Here is a 27,629-nt window from a genome sequence, read left to right on the forward strand (position 1 = left end):
CCCTTTGCACAAGGAACATTCTCCAGGATAGATCACATACTAGGCCATACATCTAGCCTTAGTAAATTAAAAAAAAAAAATTGAAATCATTCCAAGCATCTTTCCTGATCACAATGTGGTAATATTAGATGTAAACTACAGGGAAAAAAATACAAAAAGCACAAACATATGGAGGATAAACAACATGCTTCTGAATAACCAACATATCAGAGAAGAAATAAAAAAGGAAATCAAAATATGCACAGAAACAAAAAAAACTGAAAACATGACAACCCAAAGCCTATGGGACTCGGTGAGAGCAGTGCTATGAGGGAGGGTCATAGCAGTACAAGCCTACCTCAAGAAACAAGAAAACATCAAACAAACTACTTAACTTTACACCTAAAGCAACTAGAAAAAGAAGAACAGAAGAACCCTATGTTTAGCAGAAGGAAAGAAATCATAAAAATCAGAGCAGAAATAAATGAAAAAGAGATTATGGAGTCTACAGCAAAGATCAGCAAAACTAATAGCTGCTTCTTTGAGAAGATAAGTAAAATACACAAACCATTAGTAGACTCATCAAGAAAAAAAAGGGAGAAGAATCAAATCAATAAAATTAGAAATGAAAATGGAGAAATCACAGCAGACAACACAGAAATACAAAAGATCATGAGAGACTAATATGAGCAATTACATGCCAATAAAATGGACAACTTGGAAGAAATGGATGAATTCTTAGAAAAGTATAACCTTCCAAAACTGATCCTGGAATAAATAGAAAATCTTAACAGACCCATCACAAGCACTGAAATTGAAACTGTAGTCAAAAATCTTCCAACAAACAATAGCCCAGGACCAGATGGCTTCAGAGGTGAATTCTACCAAAAATTTAAAGATGAGCTAACACCTATCGCACTTAAACTTTTCCAGAAAATTGCAGATGAAGGTAAACTCCCAAACTCATTCTATGAGGTGACCATCACCCTAATACCAAAACCAGAAAAAATAAGCCACAAAAAAGAAACTACAGGTCAATATCACTGATGAACATAGATGCCAAAATCCTCAACAAAATTCTTGCAAACAGAGTCCAACAACATATTAAAAAGATCATACTTCATGACCAAGTGAGATTTATGCCAGGGATGCAAGGATTCTTCAATATTCACAAATCAATCAATGTGATACACCACATTAACAAATTGAAAGATAAATCCATATGATTATCTCAATAGATGCATAGAAAGACTCTGACAAAATTCAGTACTCATTAATGATAAAAAATCTCTACAGAAAGCAGGCATAGAAGGAACATAGCTCAACATAATAAAAGCCATGTATGACAAACCCACAGCAAAAATTATCCTCAATGGCAAAAAAATTGAAAGCATTTCCTCTAAAATCAGGAACAAGACAAAGGTATCCAGTCTCACCACTACTATTCAACATAGATTTGGAAGTCCTATTCACAGCAATCAGAAAAGAAAAAGAAAGAAAAGGAATCCAGATTGGAAAAGGAGAGCAAAGCTCTCACTGTTTGCAGATGACAGGATCCTCTACAAAGAAAACCCTAAAGACTGCACTAGAAAACTACTAAAGCTAATCAATGAATTCAGCAAAGTTGCAGGATATAAAATTAAAACATAGAAATCCCTTTAATTCCTATACACTAACAATGAGGCAACAGAAAAATTAAGGAAACAAGTGTATTCACCATTGCATTGAAAAAAATACAATACTTAGGAATAAATTTACCTAAAGAAACAAAAGACATATATAGAAAACTATAAAACACTGATGAAATAAATCAAAGATGACACAAAGAGATGGAGAAATATGTTCACGGATTGGAAGAATCAATATAGTGAAAATGAGTACACTACCCAAAGCAATCTATAGATTCAATGGAATCTCTATCAAACTACCAACTAGAACAGAACTAGAACAAATAATTTCACAATTTCTATGGAATGACAAAAAACCTCAAATAGCCAAAGCAATTTTGAGAAAGAAGAATAGAACTGGAGGAATCTACCTGCCTGACTTCAGACTATACTACAAAGCTACAGTCATTAAGATATTATGGTACTGGCACAAAGAGAAATATAGATCAATGGAACAAAATAGAAAGCCCAGAGGTAAATCCACATACCTATGGACACTTTATCTTTGACAAAGGAGGAAAAAATATACATTGGAGAAAAAATCATCTCTTTGACTAGTGGTGTTGCAAAAACTGGTCAACCACGTGTAAAAGAAGCAAACTAGAACACTTTCTAACACCATATACAAAATAAACTAAAAATGGATTAAAGATCTAAATATAAGGCCAGAAACTATAAAACTCTCAGAGGAAAACATGGGTAGAACCCTCTCTGACATAAATCACAGCAAGATCCTCTATGACACACCTCCCATAATAATGGAAATAAAAGCAAAAATAAACAAATGAGACCTAATTAAACTTAAAAGCTTTTACAGAGGCATGAAGGAGGGCACTTAAAGCCAGAGTTCTGGGACAATCAAGAGGGATGGGGTGGGGAGATAGGTGGGGTGGCTCAGGATGGGGAGACAGATGTGCACCCATGAGTGGTTCATGTCAATTTATGGCAAAAAACACAATAGTATACAGAAATTATTCTACAATTAAAATAAATCAATATATTAAAAAAAATCTACAAAGTGCTTTTCTCTTTAGGTGAAGTTCATTTCCAAATGAAAATGGAACTTACCCATAAATTGAACATGATCATATCTATCCATTGAATTATTCAGCTTAGCTACTATGCCACTGTCTGTCTTACAATTGGTATAAGGCCTGGCATGCTGCGATTCATGGGGTTGCAAAGAGTCGGACACGACTGAGCGACTGAACTGAACTGAACATTTATTGTAACCATGCATATGTTAAGACTTAAGTCTGCCATTTTAGTTTTGTTTCTGTTTTCTTTTTCAGCCTTCCTGTCAGTTACTTGAACATTTTAAAAACTTCATTTTGGTTTACCTACAGTAGGTCTTTAGCCTATCTCCTTGTGTTGCTTTTTTAAGTCATTGTTCTAGATATGAATTATATGTACACAACTTCTCAAATCTATTGGTGATATTTGATCAGTTGGAGGGAGGTGTAGAAAGCGTACATTATTTTATAGTGCTTTACCCTCCCCTACTGATAGTATCCTTTAATTATTTTTTCTGTATACCTTGAGAACTATATTAGACATGTTATAATTCTGCTGCCATTGTCAAACAATTTAGAACACACAAAGGGAAATGGAAAGTCCATTGTATTTACTCATACTCTTGCTATTTTGTGTTCTTTTTTCCCTTCCTGATGCTCTTAATTTATTATATTTCTATTGCTGTTTATTTAGAGAATTTCCTTTAGCATTGCTTCTAAAGTATGTCTGCTAGAACAAATTTTCTTAGTTTTTCAGCATTTGGTAATAACTGGATTTCCTCTTCATTCCTGAAGGATATTTTTGTTAACCATAGAACTCTAGATTGATTGTTCTCTCCTTTCAGCACTAGAAGAATGTCATTTGATTTCCTTTTGACCACCAGGTTGTTGATGGGAAATGCTCTGTAATTTAGATCCTATTTTCCTATCAGTAATTCATTGTTTCTATCTGGATTTTCAAGATGGTTTTCCTTTGTATTTAGTATTCAGAAGTTTTACTACAATGTGCCTGGTAGGCATCTTTTTTGAGTTGTTGGTGTTTGGGATTCAGTTAACTTTTTGAATCTCTTAGGTCCACATACTTTGCCAAATCTGGGAAGTTTTCAGCTATTTCTCCTCAATTTTTTTTTTCATATTTTCCTTCTTTCTCTTTTTCCTCTGGAACTCTGAAGACACAAATGTAGAATCAGAATTTTTAATGTTTATTGCAACATTCCATAACATACTCTCTGAGTCTTTCAATATTTAGTTCAAGGTACAAGATTACAAAAGGGTCATATAATCCATTAAAGATCCCGATGCTGGGAAAGATTGAGGGTAGGAGGAGAAGGGGGTGACAGAGGATGAGATGGTTGGATGGCATCACTGACTCAATGGACATGCATTTGAGCAAATTCTGGGAGATAGTAAAGGACAGGGAAGCCTGGCATGATGCAGTCCATGGGGTCGCAAAGAGATGGACACATGACTAAGCACACATACATATACCATGGAACCAATTTGTTGAAAGATTAAAATACATAAGCACGTTATAGAGTTAGGGTCGCTGAAAGAAAACAGAATGTGTGTACTCAGGCACCTGGGGGATTTATTTCTCCCCAGAAATGTCATGAATTCTCATGTTAAGTTTCTACTTTAAATTTTTATTTAAAGAATAATATCATTTCCTTGTCACCATCTCTATTAATTAGTTTGAATTTTAAAAATTATTACATAATTTGAGGAGGGTAAAACAATATTTCCATTTTACATATTTGTCGTCGTTCAGTTGCTCAGCTGTGTCCAACTCTTTGAGACCCTATGGACTGCAGCATGTCAGGTCTCCCTGTCCTTCACCATCTCCTGCAGCTTGCTCAAACTCATGTCCATTTAACTGGTGATGCTATTCAACAATCTCATCCTCTGTTGTCCCCTTCTCCTCCTGCTTTCAATCTTTCCCAGCATCAGGGTCTTTTCTAATGAGTCAATTCTTCGTATCAGGTGGCCAAATACTGGAGTGTCAGCTTCAGCATCAGTCCTTCCAATCAATATTCAGGATTGATTTCCTTTAGGATTGACTGGTTTGATATACTTGCTGTCCAGGGGACTTTCAAGAGTCTCCTCCAACACCACAGTTCAAAAGCATCTGTTCTTTGGTGCTCAGCCTTCTTTTACATATAATGGAGATAAACTCAAAGTTGAGTAATGTGAAGGACCACTGGGAGCAAGTGGAAAGTGAAAAATAAAGGCAAATAAATACCTCTTGTCTTTCTTTGAAAAGCCCATAAGTCTTCTGTGATCACACAGCCAGCTGGCTTGCTAGTACAGTTTTTAATTGCTTTTAAAATTGACTCCTTTTGTTAAATTTGGAAATGATGGGGCTAGAATTTAGGTCACTTGACATGACCATGTCCTTTCCAGCCTGACATCCACAAAAATAAACACAAAGTGGGAATAGAAAGGAGGGGAAGAGAGGTAGAAAGGGAGATATTTGATGACTTATGATTTAATTATTAGTGATTCTTTTTTCTAAAATGAGTTTCCTGATAATTTAATTCTAACATAAATAGTGAGGAATACTCTTGAGGTATACAGACACAAAACTTTTGTTTTCCCGCCTTTTGAGTAGGACGTTAGTTACACAGTTGATACTAATAGTGATTTAATCATTTAAAATCATTAATTTCCTGAATGTCATAGGTATTTAGCATAACTGGCCTGAGTTATGCTCTCCTTAGGCATGAAAAAGATTCCCTGGGTAATTAAAGCTGAGGTAGCATCTGTGTTATAGTGAACGGATTCTGCAACCCTGGAGTCGTTGTTAACACTGACGCTAGTAGTTCCCGTGGGCATGAACCCCTGATCTGGAGTCCATCGCATTCTGCACATATTTTAACGACTTTGGCATTTTCATGTGTAAGAGGAAGGTAAACTAGATTATCTCTATAGGCTTATCTCTAAATGCCAATGATTCTACTCAAAGCCTTCCTCAGCACAGACAAGACAGAAATGTCTGTCCTGGCATCCACTCCCTTCTCTCCACATTGCTTGGCAGAGAGTTTTCTAAAGCATCACAAGATGAGCATGGCAAGTGAAAGTACAGGGGAAGACCTAGCTTCTCTTCCAAATGTTCTGAATTTGTGTGGTGTTAACTAGGCCTGGTATGGCAACAAGCATGTTCTCTGACTCCCAACACACCATTATTTCATTTTTAAAAGTCAACATAAATTATTTTGTTTAACAAATATTTTAAAACATCAGTAAATATTTGCATGGTTGTGAATGGTGTCTACTTTTGTATTGGGTCCAGTTTTGAACTGTCTCAGATCCCAGGAGTAAAACTGAGTTCTGATTTGGCCACCATCTTTAAATGGCAGACATTCCATTAATCATTCAGGCGGACACAAGGTGTTTGAAAAATGAAAAATCATGACTGGTCTAAAGAGGACTACAGTAAAAGTGGCATCTGAATATATTGTAGCTCCAGAGTGTATCTTTGTCATAGCACTTAACTACCCACAAATTTCTTCAGTACTTCACAGGGGACAGAAGCCAGGAGCACTGTTGGGTTTCATCAATGGGCCTTGCATCTTTGTTAACGGATTAGAAGAGACCACACCCTCAGCTAATGAGTTGCATTTGCTCTAGGCATGAATAATACAAGTTTCCCAGCATTTTGAGTTACCTTAGCAGAGTTATCTCACCCTGTCTCCATAAACTTGTTCTGTAGAAACAACCAGCTAGTTTTAGTAATAATGTAGGTGAGGTACAAAATAAAGCAAAGACATCAGTTCCCCAACAAAGGTCCATATAGTCAAAGCTAGTTTTTCCAGAAGTCATGTACAGATGTGACAGCTGGACCATAAAGAAGGCTGAGTGCTGAAGAATTGATGCTTTTGAGTTGTGGTGCTGGAGAAGACTCTTGAGAGTCCCTTGGACTGCAAGGAGATCAAACCAGTCAATCCTAAAGGAATCAATCCTGGGTATTCATTGGAAGGACTGATGCTGAAGCTGATGCTCCAATTCTTTGGCCACCTGATACGAAGAATTAACTCATTTGAAAAGACCCTGATGCTGGGAAAGAATGAAGGCAAGAAGAGAAGGGGATGACAGGATGAGTTGGGTGGATGGCCTCACCGACTCAATGGACACGAGTTTGAGCAAGCTCTAGACGATGGTGAAGGGCAGGGAGGCCTGAAGTGCTGCAGGTCGTGGGGTTGCACAGAGTTGGACACAACTGAGCAACTGAACAACAACAACAATCTGCATGGGTAGTGGGGTTGTTTACCACTAGCGCCTTTTGGGAAGCCCTAATATAAAGCAAAGCATCCACCAACTCTCTAGATTAGGGTCCCCTAAAAACTAAATAGTATGGATGAATATTTTTTCCTTTCATCACTAATACATTTGATGGTGAATCCCTCAGACCCCTCAGGCAACCATCAAGAGAAATCAGGCAGTTCTGGACCAGAAGTGGGAGACTTGGAGTCTGATACTGGCTGTGCCGGGCATCTAGTATCGTCTCAAACAGTCACCCCAGGGTTTGGGCTCTGGAGAACCAGTACCGGGCCCGATGCACTGAGAACACAGAGCACAGGGGTGAGAAATTCACCCACATTTGGAGGAGGTGGGCCCAGAGGCAGTCCCTGAGCCATCACTAACCTCCAGACAACACTATCATCTTCATCAGTGTTAAACCTGGCTCTCCTCGGTCATATGCAAAGTTCCTGCCATTGTGAGAAGTTTTTATCTGCGTGACCTCACTCAATCTCAAAAAATAGTTAACCTCAAAAACACTCCAAGGAGTAAATTACATTATTATTTTTTATTACATGGTTAATATTATTTGCCAACTTGACCAGGCTAAAGGGTGCCTAGACAGCAGATAAAACATTATTTCTGGGGTGTGTCTGTGAGGATGGATTCGGACTAGATTAGCATATGCATCTCAGAAGGAGTGAAGAAGTCCACCCTCCCCCATTTGTGTGGGTGTCATGTCATCCAGTTCTGAGGCCCGAATAGAACAAGAAAGCAGAGGAAGGGGGAATTCACTCCCTCTGCTTGAGCAGGGAGGTCCAGCTTCTTCTGCCCCTACATGGAGCTTCTGGCACTCTCCCTATTGCCCCCTCCCAATCCCCATCCCGAACCCCACTGGACTCCGTGGCACCTGGACTGAATCCTACCACTGGCTGCCTGGGTCTCCAGCCTGCAGACTACAGATCCCAAGACTTCTCTGCCTACACAACCAAGTGAGCCAGCTCTTTCAATAAATCTGTATCTACGTGTATCCTATTGGTGCTGCTTCTCTACAGAACCCTAATAAGACCACTAAGCAAACTGAGCTTTAGAAATGTCATGAGAACTGCCCAGATTCTTACAAATAGCACACAGCTGTGCTGGGGGACATGCCTCAGGGTATTTGATGCCAAAGTAGGTGTCTTAGCTACTCTGTCTTGTCTCCAAGGTACCACCTGCTATATTTCAGTATTGTTGCTGTTGTTCAGTCACTAAGTCATGTCTGACTCTTTGAGACCCCTGGATTGTAGCACACTAGACTTCCCTGTCCTTCACCATCTCCCTGAGTTTGCTCAAACTCATGTCCACTGAGTCAGTGATGCCATCCAACCATCTCATCCTCTGTCATTCCCTTCTCTTCCTGCCCTCAATCAATCCCAGTATCACAAGGTCTTTTCCAATGAATCAGCTCTTTGTATCAGGTGGCCAAAGTGTTGGAGCTTCAGCTTCAACATCAGTCCTTCCAGTGAATATCAGGATTGATTTCCTTTAAGATTGACTGGTTTGATCTCCTTGCTGTCCTAGGGACTCTCAAAAGTGTTCTCCAACCCCACAGTTCAAAAGCTTCGATTCTTTGGTGCTCAGCTTTCTTTATGATCCAACTCTCATATCCATACATGACTACTGAAAAAAACTAAAGCTTTGACTACATGGACCTTTGTTGGCAAAGTGATGTCTCTGCTTTTTGATACACTCTCTAGGTTTGTCATAGCTTTACTTCCAAGGAGCAAACATGTTTTAACTTCCTGGCTGCAATCACATTTAAGTATACTCATATCTTTTTATTTCCAGTGTTCAACCACCAGTGATGAGTGAATAGATGGATAAATGAATAGGTTAGAAATATATTAAAAAATATAATTCTGAAAATATTGGGTTGGCCAAAAAGTTCATTAAGGCTTTTACTGAATTTTGGCCAAACTAATAAAAACGCCATGCTGGTTTCTTCGGTGTGTATGCCCAGCAGTGGGATTGCTGGGTCATAAGGCAGTTCTATTTCCAGTTTTTTAAGGAATCTCCAGACTGTTCTCCATAGTGGCTGTACTAATTTGCATTCCCACCAGCAGTGTAAGAGGGTTCCCTTTTCTCTACACCCTCTCCAGCATTTATTACTTGTAGACTTTTGGATCACAGCCATTCTGACTGGAGTGAAATGGTACTCATTGTGGTAATAATAATAATAATAAATAAATGATAAATGATTTAAAAAATATCTTGAAAAAAATGCCATGCTGAATTTGAGTATTAGTGATATTTCTGGACACTCCCTCCCCCCTTTTTTTATTTCCTTTGTCTTCACCGATTTACCAAATTCTGTGTTTTGATTTTAATTGGAGGATAATTGCTTCACAGTGTTGTGGTAGTCTCTGTCATACATCAAGTCAAATCAGCCAAAAATATATATCTCCTCCCTCTTGATCCTCTCACTCCGCCCCAGCCCTCTAGGTCGTCACAGAGGGCCAGGCTGGGCTCCCTGTGTTATAGAGCAGCTTTCCGCTAGTCGTCACAGAGGGCCAGGCTGGGCTCCCCGTGTTATAGAGCAGCTTCCCGCTAGTTATCTATTTTACATATACATGGTAGTGTGTATAAGTCAAGGCTACATTCTCAATCCGTCCTACTCTCTCCTTCCGACACTGTCCCCCAGTCCATTCTCTGCCTCTGTGTGATTTCTGAAACTCTAAGCAACATCTCAGGTGACTCTCAGCCAGCACACCATACACCATTAATCCTGGGTGAAGGTTGAGACAGAAAATAGCAGTAATATAGGAGATAATAGGCTGGAATCACCTCTAGGCCAGCAGGGCTTCACAGTGTTTATTTGCTTTCTGGGGTCGGATGTGATGTCAGGCCCTTTACAAACAGGCTGTACTAGCATAAGAAGCAGCTTCCTATTTGTCTTGAGGGATAAAGGCTAGTGTTTCTGAGAATGAGGGCAGACAGAGGAACGTCATGACTGGTGTGTACAGACATTACCACAAAAAGATGGGCAACTTAAGAACACTGGTGGTTCTGAAATGGACAATGCAGGAATTCAGGATTCAGTTGAGAAGCATCTTTAGCTGCTCTAGAGCTCTCAAAAATAATTGGCACATCATAGCCCAAGGAAGGAAAACAAAGACAATCATCTAAAACAAAGAGAAGAGCTCCAGAAAGGAGGGGACCCAGTGGTCGACAGACAAATGACTGATGACCAGGACAGGCTGTGGCCTGGCACATGCAGCTGCCGGACCAGTCACTGAGGGGCAAAGCCTCTGCTCACTGGACACTGCAGGAAGTAGCTGGTCCCACCTCTCTGCTCTCGGAGGACTGGAGGAGGAGTCATAAGAAGGCAAGGTGTGAACGTTTAAAAAGAAAAGAGCCATTTCTTGGGAACAAAGAAGAAAAGTTCCAGTCAATAAAAACAAGAGCCTGGGGACAGAAGCTGGAGGAATTAGGTGACACGTCTAATGTTCATGTGGACTCTTCCCTCCAGAAGAAAGAGAAACGCCAGGCCCTTCTGCGTGCTTTTGGGAACACTGTGAGTTCTCTGTGTCTGGCTGTGTGCTCTGAGTGTGCACTTTCTGTGCAATGTCACGGGGCTGTCCTTGACTGGAGTGCACACAGTTGATCTGTTAGCTACTCTTTTCAATAGGACTCTGGATTCTCTTAGAAATAAATGAGAACTCTGCAAACTTTGCACAGTTGCTTGCCCAGGAAGATCAAGGGCTTCATATCACTATTGCTATTACACTAAATTAAATTACCCTTCATGTACATTTGCACACACAACTGTGTTTATTATCCACCATGTTCCAGACACAGACAGGGAACATAGAGCTTAGTGATATATGTGCCAAGTATAGATGGAGAAAATGCATCATTTAACTTGGTGAATAAACACACCGGATTCCGTCACATGATAGAGTATATTATACATCTTCTGTAAAATGCTTAAGATGTAATTTGAAAACTATAGATGATATCTGACACTGGCTGAATTACCCTTGTGTTGTGATCTGATCCTGGCACATTATTTGGGTCAGAGGTCAGCAGACCTCCCCACAGGGCAGAAGCAGCCTGTGGCTGGTTTCTGTACTGTGTGCCAGCTAAAAATGGCTTTTGTATTTCAAAAGGTTTGGGAAACATTTTTAAATGAAGAATATATGAAGGTGACCATCTGGCTCACAGCAGACACACAGGAACCACCCTGCCTGCCACTCATCTCTCAGTCTGCCCACACCCTTTACATTAGCGCACATTAGCAGAGCACAGGCGACGGTATCTTTCCATCTTAAAGTCTGGACTATATGAACAGAAGCTTAATCATATCATTTGTGAGAATGATCGCTGTCCTTTTGCTTCATCGCCTGCAGAACACAAGCAAAGCATAAACAACCCACAACATCAAGTCCAAACCAGGGCTTGGCTCACAAGGGCTCTGGGAATCACGGCTTTGTGATAAAGAGTTATTCTCCCTGTAACATGGGGACCTGAAAGCCGAGCCCTGTGAGGCACCAGTTTAACTGGATCTTTGAGATAATACAGAAAATTTCAGTTCTAATTTAGCTTCCTTCCAAGATGAATAAGATGAATGTATTGATAAGGGAAACAGCTGCCTGGCGGAGCCTCTTGCTTGAAGGCAGGAAATGAAGCCTGAAGGGCAGCAGATATGCCCTGCTTTATCAAGGAACATAAAAACCAATAATGGGTTTTCTGAGAGAAGTAATTTAAAAGGTCAAGGAAAGGAGAAAAAAGCAGGCTGGGGTTCTCTGCAAGGACACACCCATCTGGCTGGTTGCATGTTCTCACTCACAGGCGAGGGACAGTGCAGCTGCCTGTTTGCTGGTCCTGCCCAGGACTGCCCTAGCACTTGAACTGTCTTAATGATTCTGAGAGCTTCCCTGGTGGTCCAGCAGATAAGAATTCTCATTGCAATGCAGGGGGCACTGGTTGGATCACATGCTGAGGGGCCACGAAACCCACGTGTCCTAACTACTGAAGCCCGCAAGCTCTGGAGCCTGTGCTCCATCCACAGCAAGAGAAGCCATCACAATGAGAAGCCCGAGCACCAGAACTAGAGAGCAGTCCCCACTCGTTACACCTAGAGAGAGCCCGCCAAAGCAACGAAGACCTAGTGCAGCCAGCATAAATACATAAGCAGAGTTTCAAAACGAAGATCCTGCTTTACGTAGCAGGAATCTGACACAGGGAGATTAGGATGCACTGCCTATCAGGCGATGTTTTTCTATTAAAATTCTGTGCTTCTAAGATGCCACCAGTAAAAAGTCTATGAAAAGGAGAGTCAAGAAGATTCTGTCAGAAGATACATCATCTTCAATGGAAAAAGAAAATCATTCTCAAATGCCTATCTTAGAAAGTCATTAATGTGCACATTTCTCCCCATTCAAATTATTGATTGAATGCTACCTGGACAGGTATCCTGCTGGGAGTCCTTGGGCAGTACCTTCATGGTCATGAAGCTAGCAGTGGGGCCTGAAAAGACCTGACACCGACCCTCAGATTTACACCTCCCTCAGTTACTAAAAGGTGCATTTTTAGCAAACATTTCAAAATATGATTTTGCATGTTTTGTTTTTTTTTTAACAAAAAGCCAACATCCTAGTGCAGGTAGGAAATGTGTAAGTTGTGTTTGTTCCTGTCAGAATAAAAGGCATGATGTTCAAACCATTGAGAAAAAACTATACCACCTCCAGAAGACAACTGAAATATTAAATGATATATTGCAATATTAAATATATATTAAATGTATAAATAAATTAAATGGATATTAAAAGTGGGTTCCTAGTGCCACACAGGGGTATTTGTCCACTTATTTATTTGTTTGATTCCAGTTTTCAAGTCCATTCAGGGTCCTGTCCAGGGACTCAGCCCCTAGAAGTCAGAGTTTGGGAACTCTTGTCAGTTCTGTTCTCAACCCTTTTCCTGGTTCAGTCTGCTATTTAGGTCATGGCTTATGTCCTGGGCATTCTTATCCCAGTGCCAAGGATAGGTAGCCCAAGGGGCTGTTCTGTGAGCAATAATCCTACTTTATAGGCAGAGAGTAATGAAACATTTAAAGAAAATGAGAAGCATTTCTTCTTTTGAAAGAAAATGAACTCTTCTTGGAAAAGAAAAATCATTCCTAATGAAACAAGCTCATTGGATCTTATGTTTATCTTACATTAAAGAAGAATTTCTGGAGGTACAACATAATGATGCAGGCTAGGTGTCTGACTAACTTCTTGTGGTTAAAGAGACATACAACATTGTGATAAATATCTGTTATTGTCTCAGAAAGTGATACTAGAAAGTCCAATATCTAATGAAAGCTGAGAAACAAGGAAATACATATGAGGTTCCATTCATAAAATGTAATTAGCTATCCAAGGCCAATATACTTCATTACGCATATAAATTTTGATAAGACAAAACTGAAAATTTCATGACTTCAAAGTCTTCAATTAAAATTAAAATGCCTTATTTGGAAATATGATTTTTGTGCATGTGGGAGATAAAATGGGGCCAAAGGCATGAGATTTGAAATCAACTCTAACAAGTCCTAGCTTTAAGTGACCAAGAGAAAATGAAATATGCACGTGTGGCTCAAAGTATGAGTTTTTAATCTCAGAGAAGGGAAAATGAGCTTCAGTAATTGATTTTGTTTTTAATTTATACAACTGTCAAGAAAACTCTAAGTTGGATAACACAGTTTTTAATTTCAAAATGAAATATAAGTCAAGTATTAAGATAACTTTACACAGTATCTAGTGAGTGTTCAAACCATCCTATGAATTCAGGCTATAAAGCTCAATCAAGCCTAGTGCAAATGTTAGAAGTGTTTGCAAGGGCAGTAGAAAGTTAAATTTGTTTTTATGAACTCACATTCAATTTTCCCTTACCTTTTAATCCATAATCACAGCTCCGGTAAGTTGTGATTAAAATAAGAGCAATACATTGAACTCAAGTTTGGGAATGAAAAACACATTCCTTACCCTGGCAGAGTGGAGCAAGGGAATCCCACTGATACATGCCAACTGGATTCCGTCTACACGTGGCATTGCTATGGCCAATCATCCGATACCCAGGTTTGCAGAAATACTGCACTTTACTTCCAACTTCTCCTGCAGTCCTATTTAAAACACCACCATTCTTCACAGTGTGGGTCAAGCTGCAGTAAGGTGCTGTGGGCACACAAACACACATACATAAACAAATGAATAAATACTGCATTTTGCTTGGTAAGAGACATATAAATGAAAGAGAGTCTCTTATTGTTAAAATAGTGGGAAATCAGCACTGATACAGAAACTTTACTAAAAGCATCTTCAAGTACAGAAGTGTTGTGGAAGTGGATGCAAGGGTGTGGAGCAAGAGGAACACTCATTCATTGCTGATGGGGATCCAAAATGGTGCAGCCACCTTGGAAGACGGTGTGGCAGTTTCTTGCAAAACTACACACACTCTTATCACGCAATCCAGCAATCATGCTCCTTGGCAGTTACCCAAAGGAGCTAAAAGCTTATGTCCACACAGAAACCTATGCCCAGATGTTCATAGCAGCATTATTCAGAGTTGCCAAAACTCAGAAGCAACCAAGGTGCCCTTCAGTAGGTAAATGAATAAACCAACTGCGGTCCATCCAGACAAAGCAATATTATTCAAGGCTAAAAAGAAATGATGTGTCAAAAGCCATGGAGGAGCCTTAGTTACATATGATTAAGTGAAAGAAACCAACCTAAAAAGGGTACACACTGCATAATTCCAACCTTATGACATTCTAGAAAAGGTAAAACTCTGGAAGAAGTAAAAAAATTAGTGGTTTCCAGAGGCTGATGGGGGAAGGACAGTGGAGCTCAAAGGATTTTTCAGCAGTAAAAATACCCTACATGAATCCACAATGGTGGGTTAATGTCATTTTACATTTGTCCAAATCCTCAGGATGTTCAATACCAAGAGTGAACCCAGTGTGAACTATGGACCTTGGGTGATAATGATGCGTCCGTGTAGGTTAACAAATGTAGCCTCTGTTGCTGATGTGAACAAGGAGACAGAAGCCAAGGAGTATAGGGAAAATCTCCGGAACTTCCTATCAATTTGGCTGTGATCTGAAACTTCTAAAAAAAAAAAATAAAATCTAAAAAAAAAAAAAAGTCTAAAAAAATCAATTAAAAGTAAAAAAAAAATGTATAGCTGAGTCACTCTGCTCTGCACCTGAAATGGTCACAGTATTGTTAATGGGTTATACTCCCATATAAAATAAAAAGATAAATAAATAATCCAAAAGTTATCATTTTAAAAAAATCCAAGAAATCTAGACCCAGGGGTCAAGTCTCTTGAGTTTGAAGTTCAGATTATTTACAACTATTAATCAATGTGGTGGTGGAATTTTGACTTTCTGACCAAAAAAAAGTATCATTAAAATGGAGAAAATTTAAGAATATAGTATCTTGCAATCAAGGCCGTTTTTCCTTGTTGTTTAATGAATCTTGAGAATTGTAGCATAAGGTAGCCTCTTTTTAACATGAGGGATTTGAATACCATCTTTGAAGAAAATGCACTACTTTATGTTGATGACCATGTTACAATAGTTTTAATCATCACATTTGCAGGGTGACTTTCAAAAACTAGAGACAGTAATTGTGAAAATCAGTCTTACCTACACAGAATCTAACCTTTCAGTGGCTAAAAGGCTCTGCATCTTATTCACACATTTAGAGAAAGAAACTCAGTTTACTCTTACAAGACCAGTTTCACCACAGCATAAAATCCTATGAACCCCCTTCAGATGAATAAAACACTAAACTAAAGAAAGCTGTGCAGTCCTGGAAATCCAGGGTTCCTTTTAAAGAAGAGGTTTTAAATGCCCCACTCCCCTGTGGGGGTTCCACATAGAAAGCACACACACGAGGTCTGAAGGCTTAATGCCAAACTTTTCCTTAGAAATAAATTCAGGAGGAACCTTCTGAAGACTTCACATCAGAGCATTGCCGAGAAGTGATGTCTGTGTGTCTGGCTGGGTTGTCAACCATGCTCCTCTGAGATGCATCCTCAGAGACTAGTCTCAGCCAGAGGGTCTTCTGAAGTGCTGTTTCTTTCTTTCTTTCTTTTTTAACAGATTCATTTTTATTAAGGTAAAATCCACTGACTCTTAGTAGAAACTTGTGTCCTATTGGTCATGGCATTTTCTGTGTTCAATTGTTTGAGACTATCTACTTTAAGTTTTGAATGATCCAAAATATTTGGTTTAGGGAAGGTATGAGTATAATCAGGCACCTCAGCTACCAACTACCGAGAATTATTGTGTCAATAAATTAAAATAATAATAAAAAGTAGGAAGACCAAGCAGACTGTAGACCCTGGCCAAGTTTAGAGATAAAGTCTGAAATGCTCCTGAAGGGGCAGTGGGACCACATGGTTCTTGGGGTGGGTTTTTGTCACAGTTCAGTCTGTTAAGAGAGAGGAACAGCAGGATAATTGTCTAACTCTATAGGGTACAACAGAAACTTATTGTCTTTCTTCAAGAAAATTAGAGATACCAAGGAAACATTTCATGCAAAGATGGGCACAATTAGGGCAGAAATTGTATGGACCTAACAGATGCAGAAGATATTAAGAAGAGGTGGCAAGAATACATAGAACTAAACAAAAAAGATCTTCATGACCCAGATAACCACGATAATGTGATCACTCAGCTAGAGCCAGACATCTGGAAAGAGAAGTCAAGTGGACCTTTGGAAGCATGACTACAAGCAAAGCTAGTGGAGATGATGGAATTCCACTTGAGCTATTTCAAATCCTAAAAGATGATGCTGTGAAAGTGTGGCACTAAATATGTCAGAAAATTTGGAAAACTCAGCAGTGGCCACAGGACTGGAAAAGGTCAGCTTACATTCCAATCTCAAAGAAAGGCAATGCCAAAGAATGTTCAAACTACTGTACAATTGCATTCATCTCACTTGCTAGCAAAGTAATGCTCAAAATTCTCCAAGCCAGGCTTCAACAGTATGTGAACTGTGAACATCCAAATGTTCAAGCTGGTTTTAGAAAAGGCAGAGGAACCAGAGATCAAATTGCCAACATCTGTTGGATCATCAAAAAAGCAAGAGTTCCAGAAAAACATCTACTTCTGCTTTGTTGACTACACCAAAGGCTTTGACTGTATGAATTATAACAAACTGGAAAATTCTTCAAGTGATGGGAATACCAGACCACCTTACCTGCCTCCTGAGAAATCCATATGCAGGTCAAAGAACAACAGTTAGAACTGGACATGGAACAACAGACTGGTTCCAAATCGGGAAAGGACTACGTCAAGACTGTATGATGTCACCCTGCTTATTTAACTTATATGCAGAGTACATCATGTGAAATGCTGGACTGGATGAAGCACAAGCTGGAATCAAGATTTCCAGGAGAAATATCAATAACCTCAGATATGCAGATGACATCACCCATATGGTAGAAAGTGAAGAAGAACTAAGGAGCCTCTTGATGAAAGTGAAAGTGGAGAGTGAAAAAGTTGGCTTAAAACTCAACATTCAGAAAATGAAGATCATGGTATCCAGTCCCATCATGGCAAATAGATGGGGGAACAATGGAAACAGTGAGAAACTACTTTTGGGGGTTCCAAAATCACTGCAAATGCTGACTGCAGCCATGAAATTAAAAGATGCTTGCTCCTTGGAAGAAAAGCTATGACCAACCTAGATAGCATATTAAAAAGCAGAGACATTACTTCACCAACAAAGGTCCGTCTAGTCAAAGCTATGGTTTTTCCAGTAGTCATGTATGGATGTGAGTCGGACTATAAAGAAAGCTGAGCACCAAAGAATTGATGCTTTTGAACTGTGGTGTTGGAGAAGACTCTTGAGAGTCCCTTGGATTGCAAGGAGATGAAACCAGTCCATCCTAAAGGAGATCAGTCCTGGGTGTTCATTGGAAGGACTGATGTTGAAGCTGAACCTCCAATACTTTGGTCACCTGATACAAAGAGCTGACTCATTTGAAAAGACCCTAATGCTGAAAAGATTGAAGGCAGGAGGAGAAGGGGACGACAGAGGATGAGATGGTTGGATAGTATTATTGACTTGATGGACATGGGTTTGGGTGGACTCCAGGAGTTGGTGATGGACAGGGAGGCCTGGTGTGCTGTAGTCCATGAGGTCGCAGAGAGTTGGAAATGACTGAGCGACTGAGTTGATAGGGTCCAATAACTATTTCCTTTCCTACTGACAGTTCCTTCTATCATCATTAGTTCCTTTCTAACTCATCTAGAACAAGATACAGAGAGGCCCAAGCACGAAGACATGGGGAGAATACTAAGTCACTCAGTCATGTCTGACTCTGTGAGGTCCTATGGATTGTAGCCTGCCAGGCACCTCTGTCAGTGGAATCATCCAGGGAAGAATACTGGAGTGGGTTCTCATTTCCTTCTCCAGGGGTTCGTCCCAACCCAGGGATCAAACCCACATCTCTTAAGTTTCCTACATTGGCACATGGGTTCTTTACCCCTAGTGTACCTGGGAAGCCCAAGGAGACATGGCACAGAGGGGAAGATTAGAACACAGGGTCCTGCCTGTTTGATTCCTGGCCATGCTAAGAATTAAAAGGACCAGGGTCAAACCCTCGCACTCAGCTGGTGCTGCCTTGGAAGAGCAGGTAATGGAGGGTGGCAGTCAAGGAGATATCAGGGATGGAAGACATGGGTGCAGCTGGCTCTGCTGGGGTCTGGGTGTATTTACAACACCCATTCTGTAGTTCTGACTCTCCCAACTCTGAAAGTGAAAGTCACTCAGTTGTGTTCAACTCTTTGTGACCCCATGGACAGTCTATGGAATTCTCTAGGCCAGAACACTGCAGTGGATAGCCTTTCCCTTTTCCAGGGAATCTTCCCAACCCAGGGGTCAAAATCAGATCTCCTGCATTGTGGGCTGATTCTTTACCAGCTGAGCCACAAGGGAAGCCCACAACTTATCATTAACTTCCAGGTACTTGATTTAATGGGCTTCACAGGTGGCGCTAGTGGTAAAGAACCCACTTGCCAGGCCAGGAGACTTAAGAGATGTGCGTTCAATCACTGGGTCAGGAAGATCCCCTGGAGAAGGGCATGGCAACCCCCTCCAGTATTCTTGCCTTGAGAATCCCATGGACAGAGGAGCCTAGTGGGGGCTACATCCAGGGGTCGCAAAGAACCAGACATGACTGAAGCAACTTAGCATACACACACACCCTTGATTTAATAGTGAATGACCATTACTACCTCAACAATCACTTAGCAGTTTACTGAATTGACTTGAACCATGATGTACTTGCTTTTGTTGTTGTTGTGTTTTGTTTGTCTATTATGTAGATCCGTTATATGGTTCTTACACCCAATGACCAATAGTTAACATGCATAAGGCAAGGATTTGTGGTGCAACACGTGGTCATATTATGGCCTTAGCTCCCTGGCCCATGTGCTATAGTCCAGGGATCACTGCTCTAAAACTACTGATGATGGACTCCTAGCAGTGGTCATTGAACCACCATCGAATTTTATCTGAAAAGCTGTCCAAAGATCTATCTGTATCTATATCTAATGAGAGATACATAGATATGTCCACTCACAAAACAACAGTTTATAGCCTTAACGTTAAATTCTTCTTTTTCTGATTTCCCAACAAAGAGAATCATCTTGTTCTATAATGAATGAAAACATCCTTTGAGCAACAGAATTCAAGGTGTAGTCACACCACCAGGCTATTAAGTAATTTGCCACAGATAAAACAAGATAAATTATGTTCACCATGATTTCCCCTGCAATATCCATTTTTGCTCATTAGAAATAAATTCAAACAATTCTACAGGCTTGAGTATTTATTTTTCAGAACAAGGAATTTGATGAACAAAAGTCCAATCATTGTCCTAATGATCTCAATACCCATTCCAATGAAGGGATTTCAACTGTGAACTCTTTGCTGATAAGCATTTTGAATGGCTACTTTAGTGAAGGGGGAAAACAAAGATCTAAGCATGTTTTGTTAGACTTTGTAGAGGAAACACGAGTGAATTTCAGATTCTCTGTCTTTCCATCAACAGACATTTCAAAACACTAATGCTTTTTCAATGCTTTTTATCATTTCATGATACCTACCAATCAGAGACAGCAAAAATATTCTTAAAGCTACTAACACCTTTCACTGTCCACAGGATATTGCCCTTCACTGACAATGCACAACAGACTTGGAATAAGCAACCCCTGGGAGTTATACTGGTCTATAAAATGCATAGAGTGGGCATCTATCTCCTTTGGGAAATGGACCTCAGTTGTTAGCACGGATATTGTAGTAACACTAAGAAAAGGTTAGATATTTTGCTTAGTAATGAAAATATGAGGATTTTAGATTGTCTGTCTACAGCTTTTGTAGGGCACTGTAAACATGAGGTTTTGGGCTAGCCACATTGAGAGGATCTAATCTCTCAGAAGTATATTCACTGATTTAATTAAAATAAAAAACTACTGATAGAAAATAAATGAACTATATGGGGAAAAAACAAAGTCCTTTAAATGTTGATAAGGAAATATATATGTAAACATTTATTTTGTATATGGTTACATGTGTGTGTGTATTTATATGTATAGTATCTCACATAAAGAGATATATAAAAATATAATCAATAAAAAGAAATGCTACTAATCATAAGATGTTATATACTGGATGCTTGGGGCTGGTGCACTGAGATGACTCAGAGGGATGGTATGGGGAGGGAGGAGGGAGGGGGGTTCAGGATGGGGAACACGTGTGTACCTGCGGTGGATTTATGTTGATGTATGGCAAAACCAATACAATACTGTAAAGTAATTAACCTCCAATTAAAATAAATAAATTTATATTAAAAAATAAAAAAAATTTAAAAAAAGAGAAAAAAATTAAATGCGATAGTTATCTCCTCCTGTTTGTCTCCTTAGCTTTTAAACATACTTTAAAATTAAAATATGTTTTGTTTATATTATTATATATTTATATTAAATTATATTATTTTCTTTTGGGGGAAAGAATCTCTGCTTTCTGTGGCATGCAATTCAATGGGTTATGACGCTAGCAAAAATATTTATTTATATTAATCAACAGATAATTTATTTTCCCTAACACAGTTTAGAGATATCACTCAGTGATTTCATCAAATTATTTCTATTGAAGTTACAAATTCATTTTTAGAAATTAGGTTTATAGTACAAACCATTAATTTTTAAAATTTAATGCAGAACATTTATATTAACACTTTACTATTAAACCTTAACTTCACTTACTGACCTGAATAACGAATCTTGAATCCTTTTTTACTGGTTGCATGGTCAGTGGACCAGCGGAGATATAACTGATTACTCTTGCTTGTAAAATTTGATTGTTCAGTATGGTTTCCACTCAAGACCACTAACAGAGGACTTTGACCAGAAGACCCTAAATGAAACAAAAAAAAGCAAAAAAGTTATGATATGAATTTGCACCTACAAAATACAGACTACATTTAGCTTTTAAGTTGGAGTCTAACTGTACAATATACAGCTATTTAGTCCCAAAGGAGACAAATAACTCCAAATAAATAAAGCAACAGATACAGTTCCTCATAAAAATAATAACAATAAAAGAAGCAATAGCCAACCAAAATAATTTAAGATATATATGCTGTTAATACATAATACTTGAAATGAAAATGTTACTTATAAAATGGCAGTAATTTAAAAAAAGAAAATAGTTCCCACTACTAGTAGCATATGCAACATTGAATTGATACAGGGAATTTAATACTAGTAAAAGTACTGTTGTTTAGTCCCTAAGTCATGTCCAGTTCTTTGGGACCTCCTGGACTGCAGCACTCCAGGCTTCCGTGTCCTTCATATCTCCCAGAGTTTGCTCAAATTCATGTCCATTGAGTGGTGATGCCATCCAGCCATCTCATCCTATGTGGCCCCATTTCTCCTTTTGCCCCCAATCTTTCCCAGCATCAGAGTCTTTTTCAATGAGTTGGCTCTTTGCATCAGGTGGCCAAAGTATTGGAGCTTCAGCTTCAGTAGCAGTCCTTTTAATGAATAGTCAGGGTTGATTTCCTTCAGGATTGACTGGTTTGATCTTCCTGCAGTCCAAGGGACTCTCAAGAAGAGAGAGCACCAGCACCATAATTTGAAAGCATTAATTCTTTGGTGCTCAGCCTTCTTTATGGTCCAACTCCCACATCTACATAGCTTTGACTGTATGAGCTTCCCAGGAGGCTCAGTGGTAAAGAATCTGTCTGCCAATGCAGGAGACATGGGTTCAGTCCCTGGGTTGGGAAGATCCCCTGGAGAAGGAAATGGCAACCCACTCTAGGATTCATGCTTGGGAATGGAGGACCCTGGCAGGCTACAGACCATGGGGTCACAAATAGTTGGATATAGCTTAGTGACTAAATAGCAGCAGTGAAAGTAAAAATTAGTACAATCACCTTGGAGAGCAGTTTAGTAATATCCAATACAATTGTAGGTTTTAATTATATTTTTTATAAACTCCAGAATATATGCACAAGTGTTATTTATATAGCAAAATGTTTATTCTAGCAATTTTTATAGGGAAATTTAGATTCTAACTTGTGGTTTGGAGTTTTAAAAGATATTAAAAGTGTTTTCAAAGAAATGCTACACATATTAAAAATGATATTTAGAAGTGAAATCTATTTGCAAATAAATATAATAGGATAACAATTGTGTAAACATTCAAAAGTGTTCAATATACAAACTGTGTGAATGTTCATGTATAGATAGGAGATGATACTTGGTAGTAGATAGACAGACAGATTGATAGACTGATAGAGATAGGAAATGAACCATGAAACATGCACATGGATGACACTTCACAATATTAAATGCCTCCAGGAGAGGTGCAAGTGAACTGGGTGTGCAAGGAGCTCCTAAATTGATCTGAACTTGTTTCTTCTTTGAAAAAAAAATACACAAGATAAATCTGACAAAATACTAAAATGCAGTACATCAAGTAATGAGTCTATACCCATATACATTAAAAAAAAAAACTTTTTGTATATTTAATCTTTAAAAATTGAAAAAAAAACCAAAGCTAATACTCAACATAGTTAATAGTCACTGGCATTATTCTCATCACCATAACCTGACAATATTTGTTGAGACAACTCACTCTATTGAATCCAGAAGCTGCACCCACACTTTAAGGTCTCCTCCAGGACACCCCTTGATGCCATCTCAAATTCTAACAGGCTTCATGGCTTTCCTGCCAATGCAGGAGACACAGGAAACTCGGGTGTAATCCCTGGGTCATGAAGGTTTCCTGGAGAAGGAAATGGCAACCCATTCCAGTACTCTTGCCTGGAGAATACCATGGACAAGGATTGTCTGTGCTGTTTTACTTGTTGTTTGAAGAGATAATTTATATTCTAAAATGAAATGCCACTGGGAAATAAATTCACCTGAATTTATACAATTTTAAAATGTCATTTTTAATGACAGAACTCGAGTCAAGTTTCAGATATTCTTAATCAAACATGTAATCCTTCATCATCTTTCATCTTTTGTCTTTGCTTATCATGTAACAAACTTTCTAAAGGATTATTCTTTAAAAATATACATGTCCATAATGAACAGCAGTACCATCTCTTTTATTAAGGTGAAAATTATCAAGTTCTGCACAAGTGAAGACCACCATATGTATTTTGACACCTTTCTCAGTTGAGTTCTATAATGATTTAAGTCCTATTTTCTTTTTAAATTGAGGAATATTCACTACTTGAGCCGTGTGTGTGTGTGTGTGTGTGTGTGTGTGTGTGCACTCAGTCATGTCCAACTCTTTGCAGCCCCATGGACTGTAGCCCATTGATCTCCTCTGCCCATGGAATATTCCAGGCAAGAATACTGGGGTGGGTTGCCATTTCCTCCTCCAGGGGATCTTCCTGACCTATGGTACAAACTTGTGTATCTTGTGTCTCCTGCATTGGCAGGCAGATTCTTTACCACTAGCACCACCTGGAGCCTTGCTGCTGCTGTTAATAAAGCTTAAAATTGATATAGTCAATTTATTGTTATTATTTTTTTGCCAACTCATGAGCTATAAAACAGCCACTGTGTTTCAAAAAAACAAAAGAGATGCAATGAACATGACATTTACTGCAACACAAATGCCAGTGCTTAGAAAATTATTCATATGAAACTCTGACCTTTCATTTTATAGAGAAATCTTTGAGAGTAAAACCAAACCTACTCATAGATATCTGGCAATTTTGACAGCAACTGCTTTGATATTATCTCTATTAGCTATTTTGCTTGTGGTTTATCATGGGCGTGATCTGTCTGTATTTGGAGGGAGCTCATACTGTAAATGCTTTGGGCATAAATTATTGATAATGATTTTGCTTCTGAAATTAGAAGAGGTAGAAACACTGCCAGCTAAACTTTCAATTCTACCAAAGTAAAACAAAGGAACCCACATATATTTAGAATGATTATGTAAATATATATATATATATATAACTACATACAGAATTTATAGGAATACATATACACAAAGACACACACACAGCCCCTGGAGGTTGGTTGCCTGCCTTTACTATTTGTGACATCTAATCAGCCTCAAGGCACAGTTTCCCTGGCTCCTCATTGACAAAAGAAGCCTGTTTGTGCACCTGGCTAATGTGTTACTTCTTCCTATCCTAGAGATTAAGGGCCAAGTCTTCAATAGTACATGTCTGTTTTAACATGCACTTAAAAACTCTGAAAATGAAAATATTACTCTTCAGTCCTCTGTTTCTACACATATAAGTATGAGTTTAATTTCCAATTTAGCTGCTCATCTTTGGAAATCTGCACATTAATTTACTGTATATCCACAGAAGCAACTTGACTATTATGATTCATCAAGTCAGTAAAAGGCATGCAAACATACGCAGAATCAATTACAGTAATTTTTTTCACTGAATTGATTGTTATTTATCTGAACTCAGTGACAAATCCATCAAAACATGTGAAAACCCTATTATTATCTACATCCGTAATTGTATCATGGTCTAATTTTTGGGCTATGATAATGCTTTAGTACAAAGAACAATTATTAATATCAGTTTCATTTCAAATCAACAATTCAAGCACATACTATGTTTTAGCAGAGCACTGTCATTTTAAAATGTTCATTAGAATTGTACAAAAATGTATAAGACTCACATTGAAAACTGTATTAGCATTTGTTCAGGGAACTATCTCTAAAAAAATTCTACATTAAGAATACTATAGCATTTATCACCCAGAAAACTCTATGAGCCATTACTTTTATATAATTCTAGTAAAACAACCATTTAGACCAATTAAAGTACTTATAGGCCTCTGCCCTCTTAAATTTCCTAAAATATCTTCTAGATCAATATAACCTTTGAAGAAAGGAAAGGAAGAGTTTCTGAAATCATCCATACTTTAAAGCCCCATGTTAAATAATTAAAGAATGGTTAATGTAAATTCAGTACATTTTTAAGGTGTATTAAACCAGCATTTTAGTGGTTTAAATTTGCAACATTAAGAAGGGCATGGTGATCTTTTTCCTATCACTTGATCTCTGAGACCACACTAGTCCAAGAATAATTCATTTTCCATTTAAGGGGAGATGTAATTTACCTCAAGAATATATTCAAGTTTGTGCATTACAAAATACAACAGGATCCTTATACATTATGTGTAGGTCCCTGGTATGTATTCTTTTTTTGACTGCACCTAGAGATATGTGGGATCTTTGTTCCCTGGCCAGGGATCTAATCCACGCCCTCCGGAGTAGAAGCTCAGTCTTAACCACTGGACCACAAGGGAAGGTCCCAAGGTCGCTGGTATGTTAACAAAGTTCGAAGAGACTTACCATCAAATACTTCCAGTGCGTCAAATTGCTTTTCACTTTGGAATGTGTCTACAAAGATGGTGATATTGTAGTTTGGTTCCACTCGGATGCTCCAGGAGCAGGTCTGGGAGTTAAAATAGTTGCCTGGATACCCTGGGCTGAGGATGACGCCAGAGGATTCTGTCCGGACTTCATTGGCTGGGCATTGTGCTAAGGAGAAAAGCACCAGGGAAAGTTTTCCTTAACAAAATCAATTCCTGGGTATGCAAGCTCATGGGGGAAAAGAAAAAGCAATCTTACTAAGTCAACTGTGACCAGATTTAGTAGGTGATACACACATAGCCTTTTCATCCTGTTCATGGGGTTCTCAAGGAAAGAATACTGAAGTGGTTTGCCATTCCCTTCTCCAGTGGACCACATTTTGTCACAACTCTCCACCATGACCCGTCCATCTTGGATGGTCCTACACAGCATGGCTCATAGTTTCATTTAGACTAGTCTGTGGTCCATGTGATCAATTTGATTATTTTTCTGTGATTGTGGTTTTCATTCTGTCTGCTCTCTGAAGGATAAGGATAAGAAGTTTATGGAGTGTTGTTACATCAGAGCAGAACCCAACTCTGGCTGTACTGTACATTTAAAGCAGGTCCAGGGAGATTGTAAAACCCTAGGCCCTGTGCACCTGCAGACAGAAAAAAACTTAACACTTTACTTTACTTTTTTAATATCAACACATTTCCTTAACTTGAGAATACTCACTTTTGTGATAGCCCTCTGTGCTAAAATACACTTGGCCTGTGTCTGGGGCCCCTGGTAGGAGCTCCCCAAACCCTTGGAGTTTCCTGAGTGCTGGAAGTGTCTTCGCAGCTCCAAAGGCCCCTCTGGGTGACACCCGAGTCTGAGCTGATGAGATGACTCAGGGTGGGTCTGTGTAGCCTCAGAAGGGCTGAATACCACAAGCACCCAGGGAAGAGAGGGTGCAGACTTTCTGCCCACTCACACACCTGGGGGAAGCAGGGAAGGTAGGGCTGGGGTACTGGAGACTTGGTTGCACCAAAGCTCTTAAACAACGTATTTGTTGAGCCTGCAGGTTGGTGAAGGCACACACAGTGGGGGGGTGGGGCACCCCAGGTCCTGGGAGACACCTCCAGGCCCTGCCCTTTGTACCCTACTTGCTCACTCTACTGTTGATAGTCCCCTATATAACATTGACTGTAAATGTGAGTCACATTTGTTTCCCTGATTTTTATGAGCTGTTCTAACAAAGGATCAAACCAGAGAGGGGGTCCCAAGATGGTGGAAGAATAGGATGGGGAGAACACTTTCTCCCCCACAAATTCATCAAAAGATTATTTGAATGTCAAGCAACTTCCACAAAACAACTTCTGAATGCTGGCAGAGAACACCAGGAACCCAGAAAGGCAGCCCAATCTCTTCGAAAGGAGGTAGGATAAAACGTAAAAGATGAAAACAGAGGCAAAACATTGAGGGATTGAGACTCATCCTGGGGAGGGAGTCATGAAGGAGAAGTTTCCACACAGTAAGACAACCTCTCACAGGCGGATCTGTGGGAGTTTTAGAATCTCAGAGGGCAACATAACTGAGAGAAAAACAAAACAAAACAAAACACAGACTCTGCGCCTAACTCCAACTGCCAGAAGAGAAGTAGCCTAGATGCTCACATCCGCCACCAGTGAGTGGGGACTGGGCAGGGAGGCACAAGCTGAATCATTGGCCCTTAGGGTAAGGACGGGGCCTGAGTGCCCTGAGGACAATCTAAGGGAGCTAACGTGAGATAGCAACCCAAACTGTGGTATCGCCAGAGAGACAAAAAATACGTCTTTCCCACAAGATGCTCT

The 27,629-nt window shown here is 39.3% G+C and overlaps 1 protein-coding gene across 1 annotated transcript in view; it reads right to left on the reverse strand.

Moving 5' to 3' along the window:
* LOC104985211 (CUB and sushi domain-containing protein 1) overlaps positions 1–27,629 on the reverse strand; it is a 559,353-nt gene that overhangs the window by 189,684 nt on the left and 342,040 nt on the right. Inside the window, exons 37-39 of the mRNA XM_010835275.1 lie at positions 25,792–25,980; positions 21,208–21,354; positions 13,906–14,094 (exon numbers count right to left, since the gene is read on the reverse strand). Of these exons, the coding sequence (XP_010833577.1) occupies positions 13,906–14,094; positions 21,208–21,354; positions 25,792–25,980 (525 nt within the window). The remainder of the gene's footprint in view (positions 1–13,905; positions 14,095–21,207; positions 21,355–25,791; positions 25,981–27,629) is intronic.

This window comes from Bison bison, unplaced genomic scaffold, assembly GCF_000754665.1.
Source record: "Bison bison bison isolate TAMUID 2011002044 unplaced genomic scaffold, Bison_UMD1.0 scf7180017864040, whole genome shotgun sequence".
Lineage (NCBI taxonomy): Eukaryota > Metazoa > Chordata > Mammalia > Artiodactyla > Bovidae > Bison > Bison bison.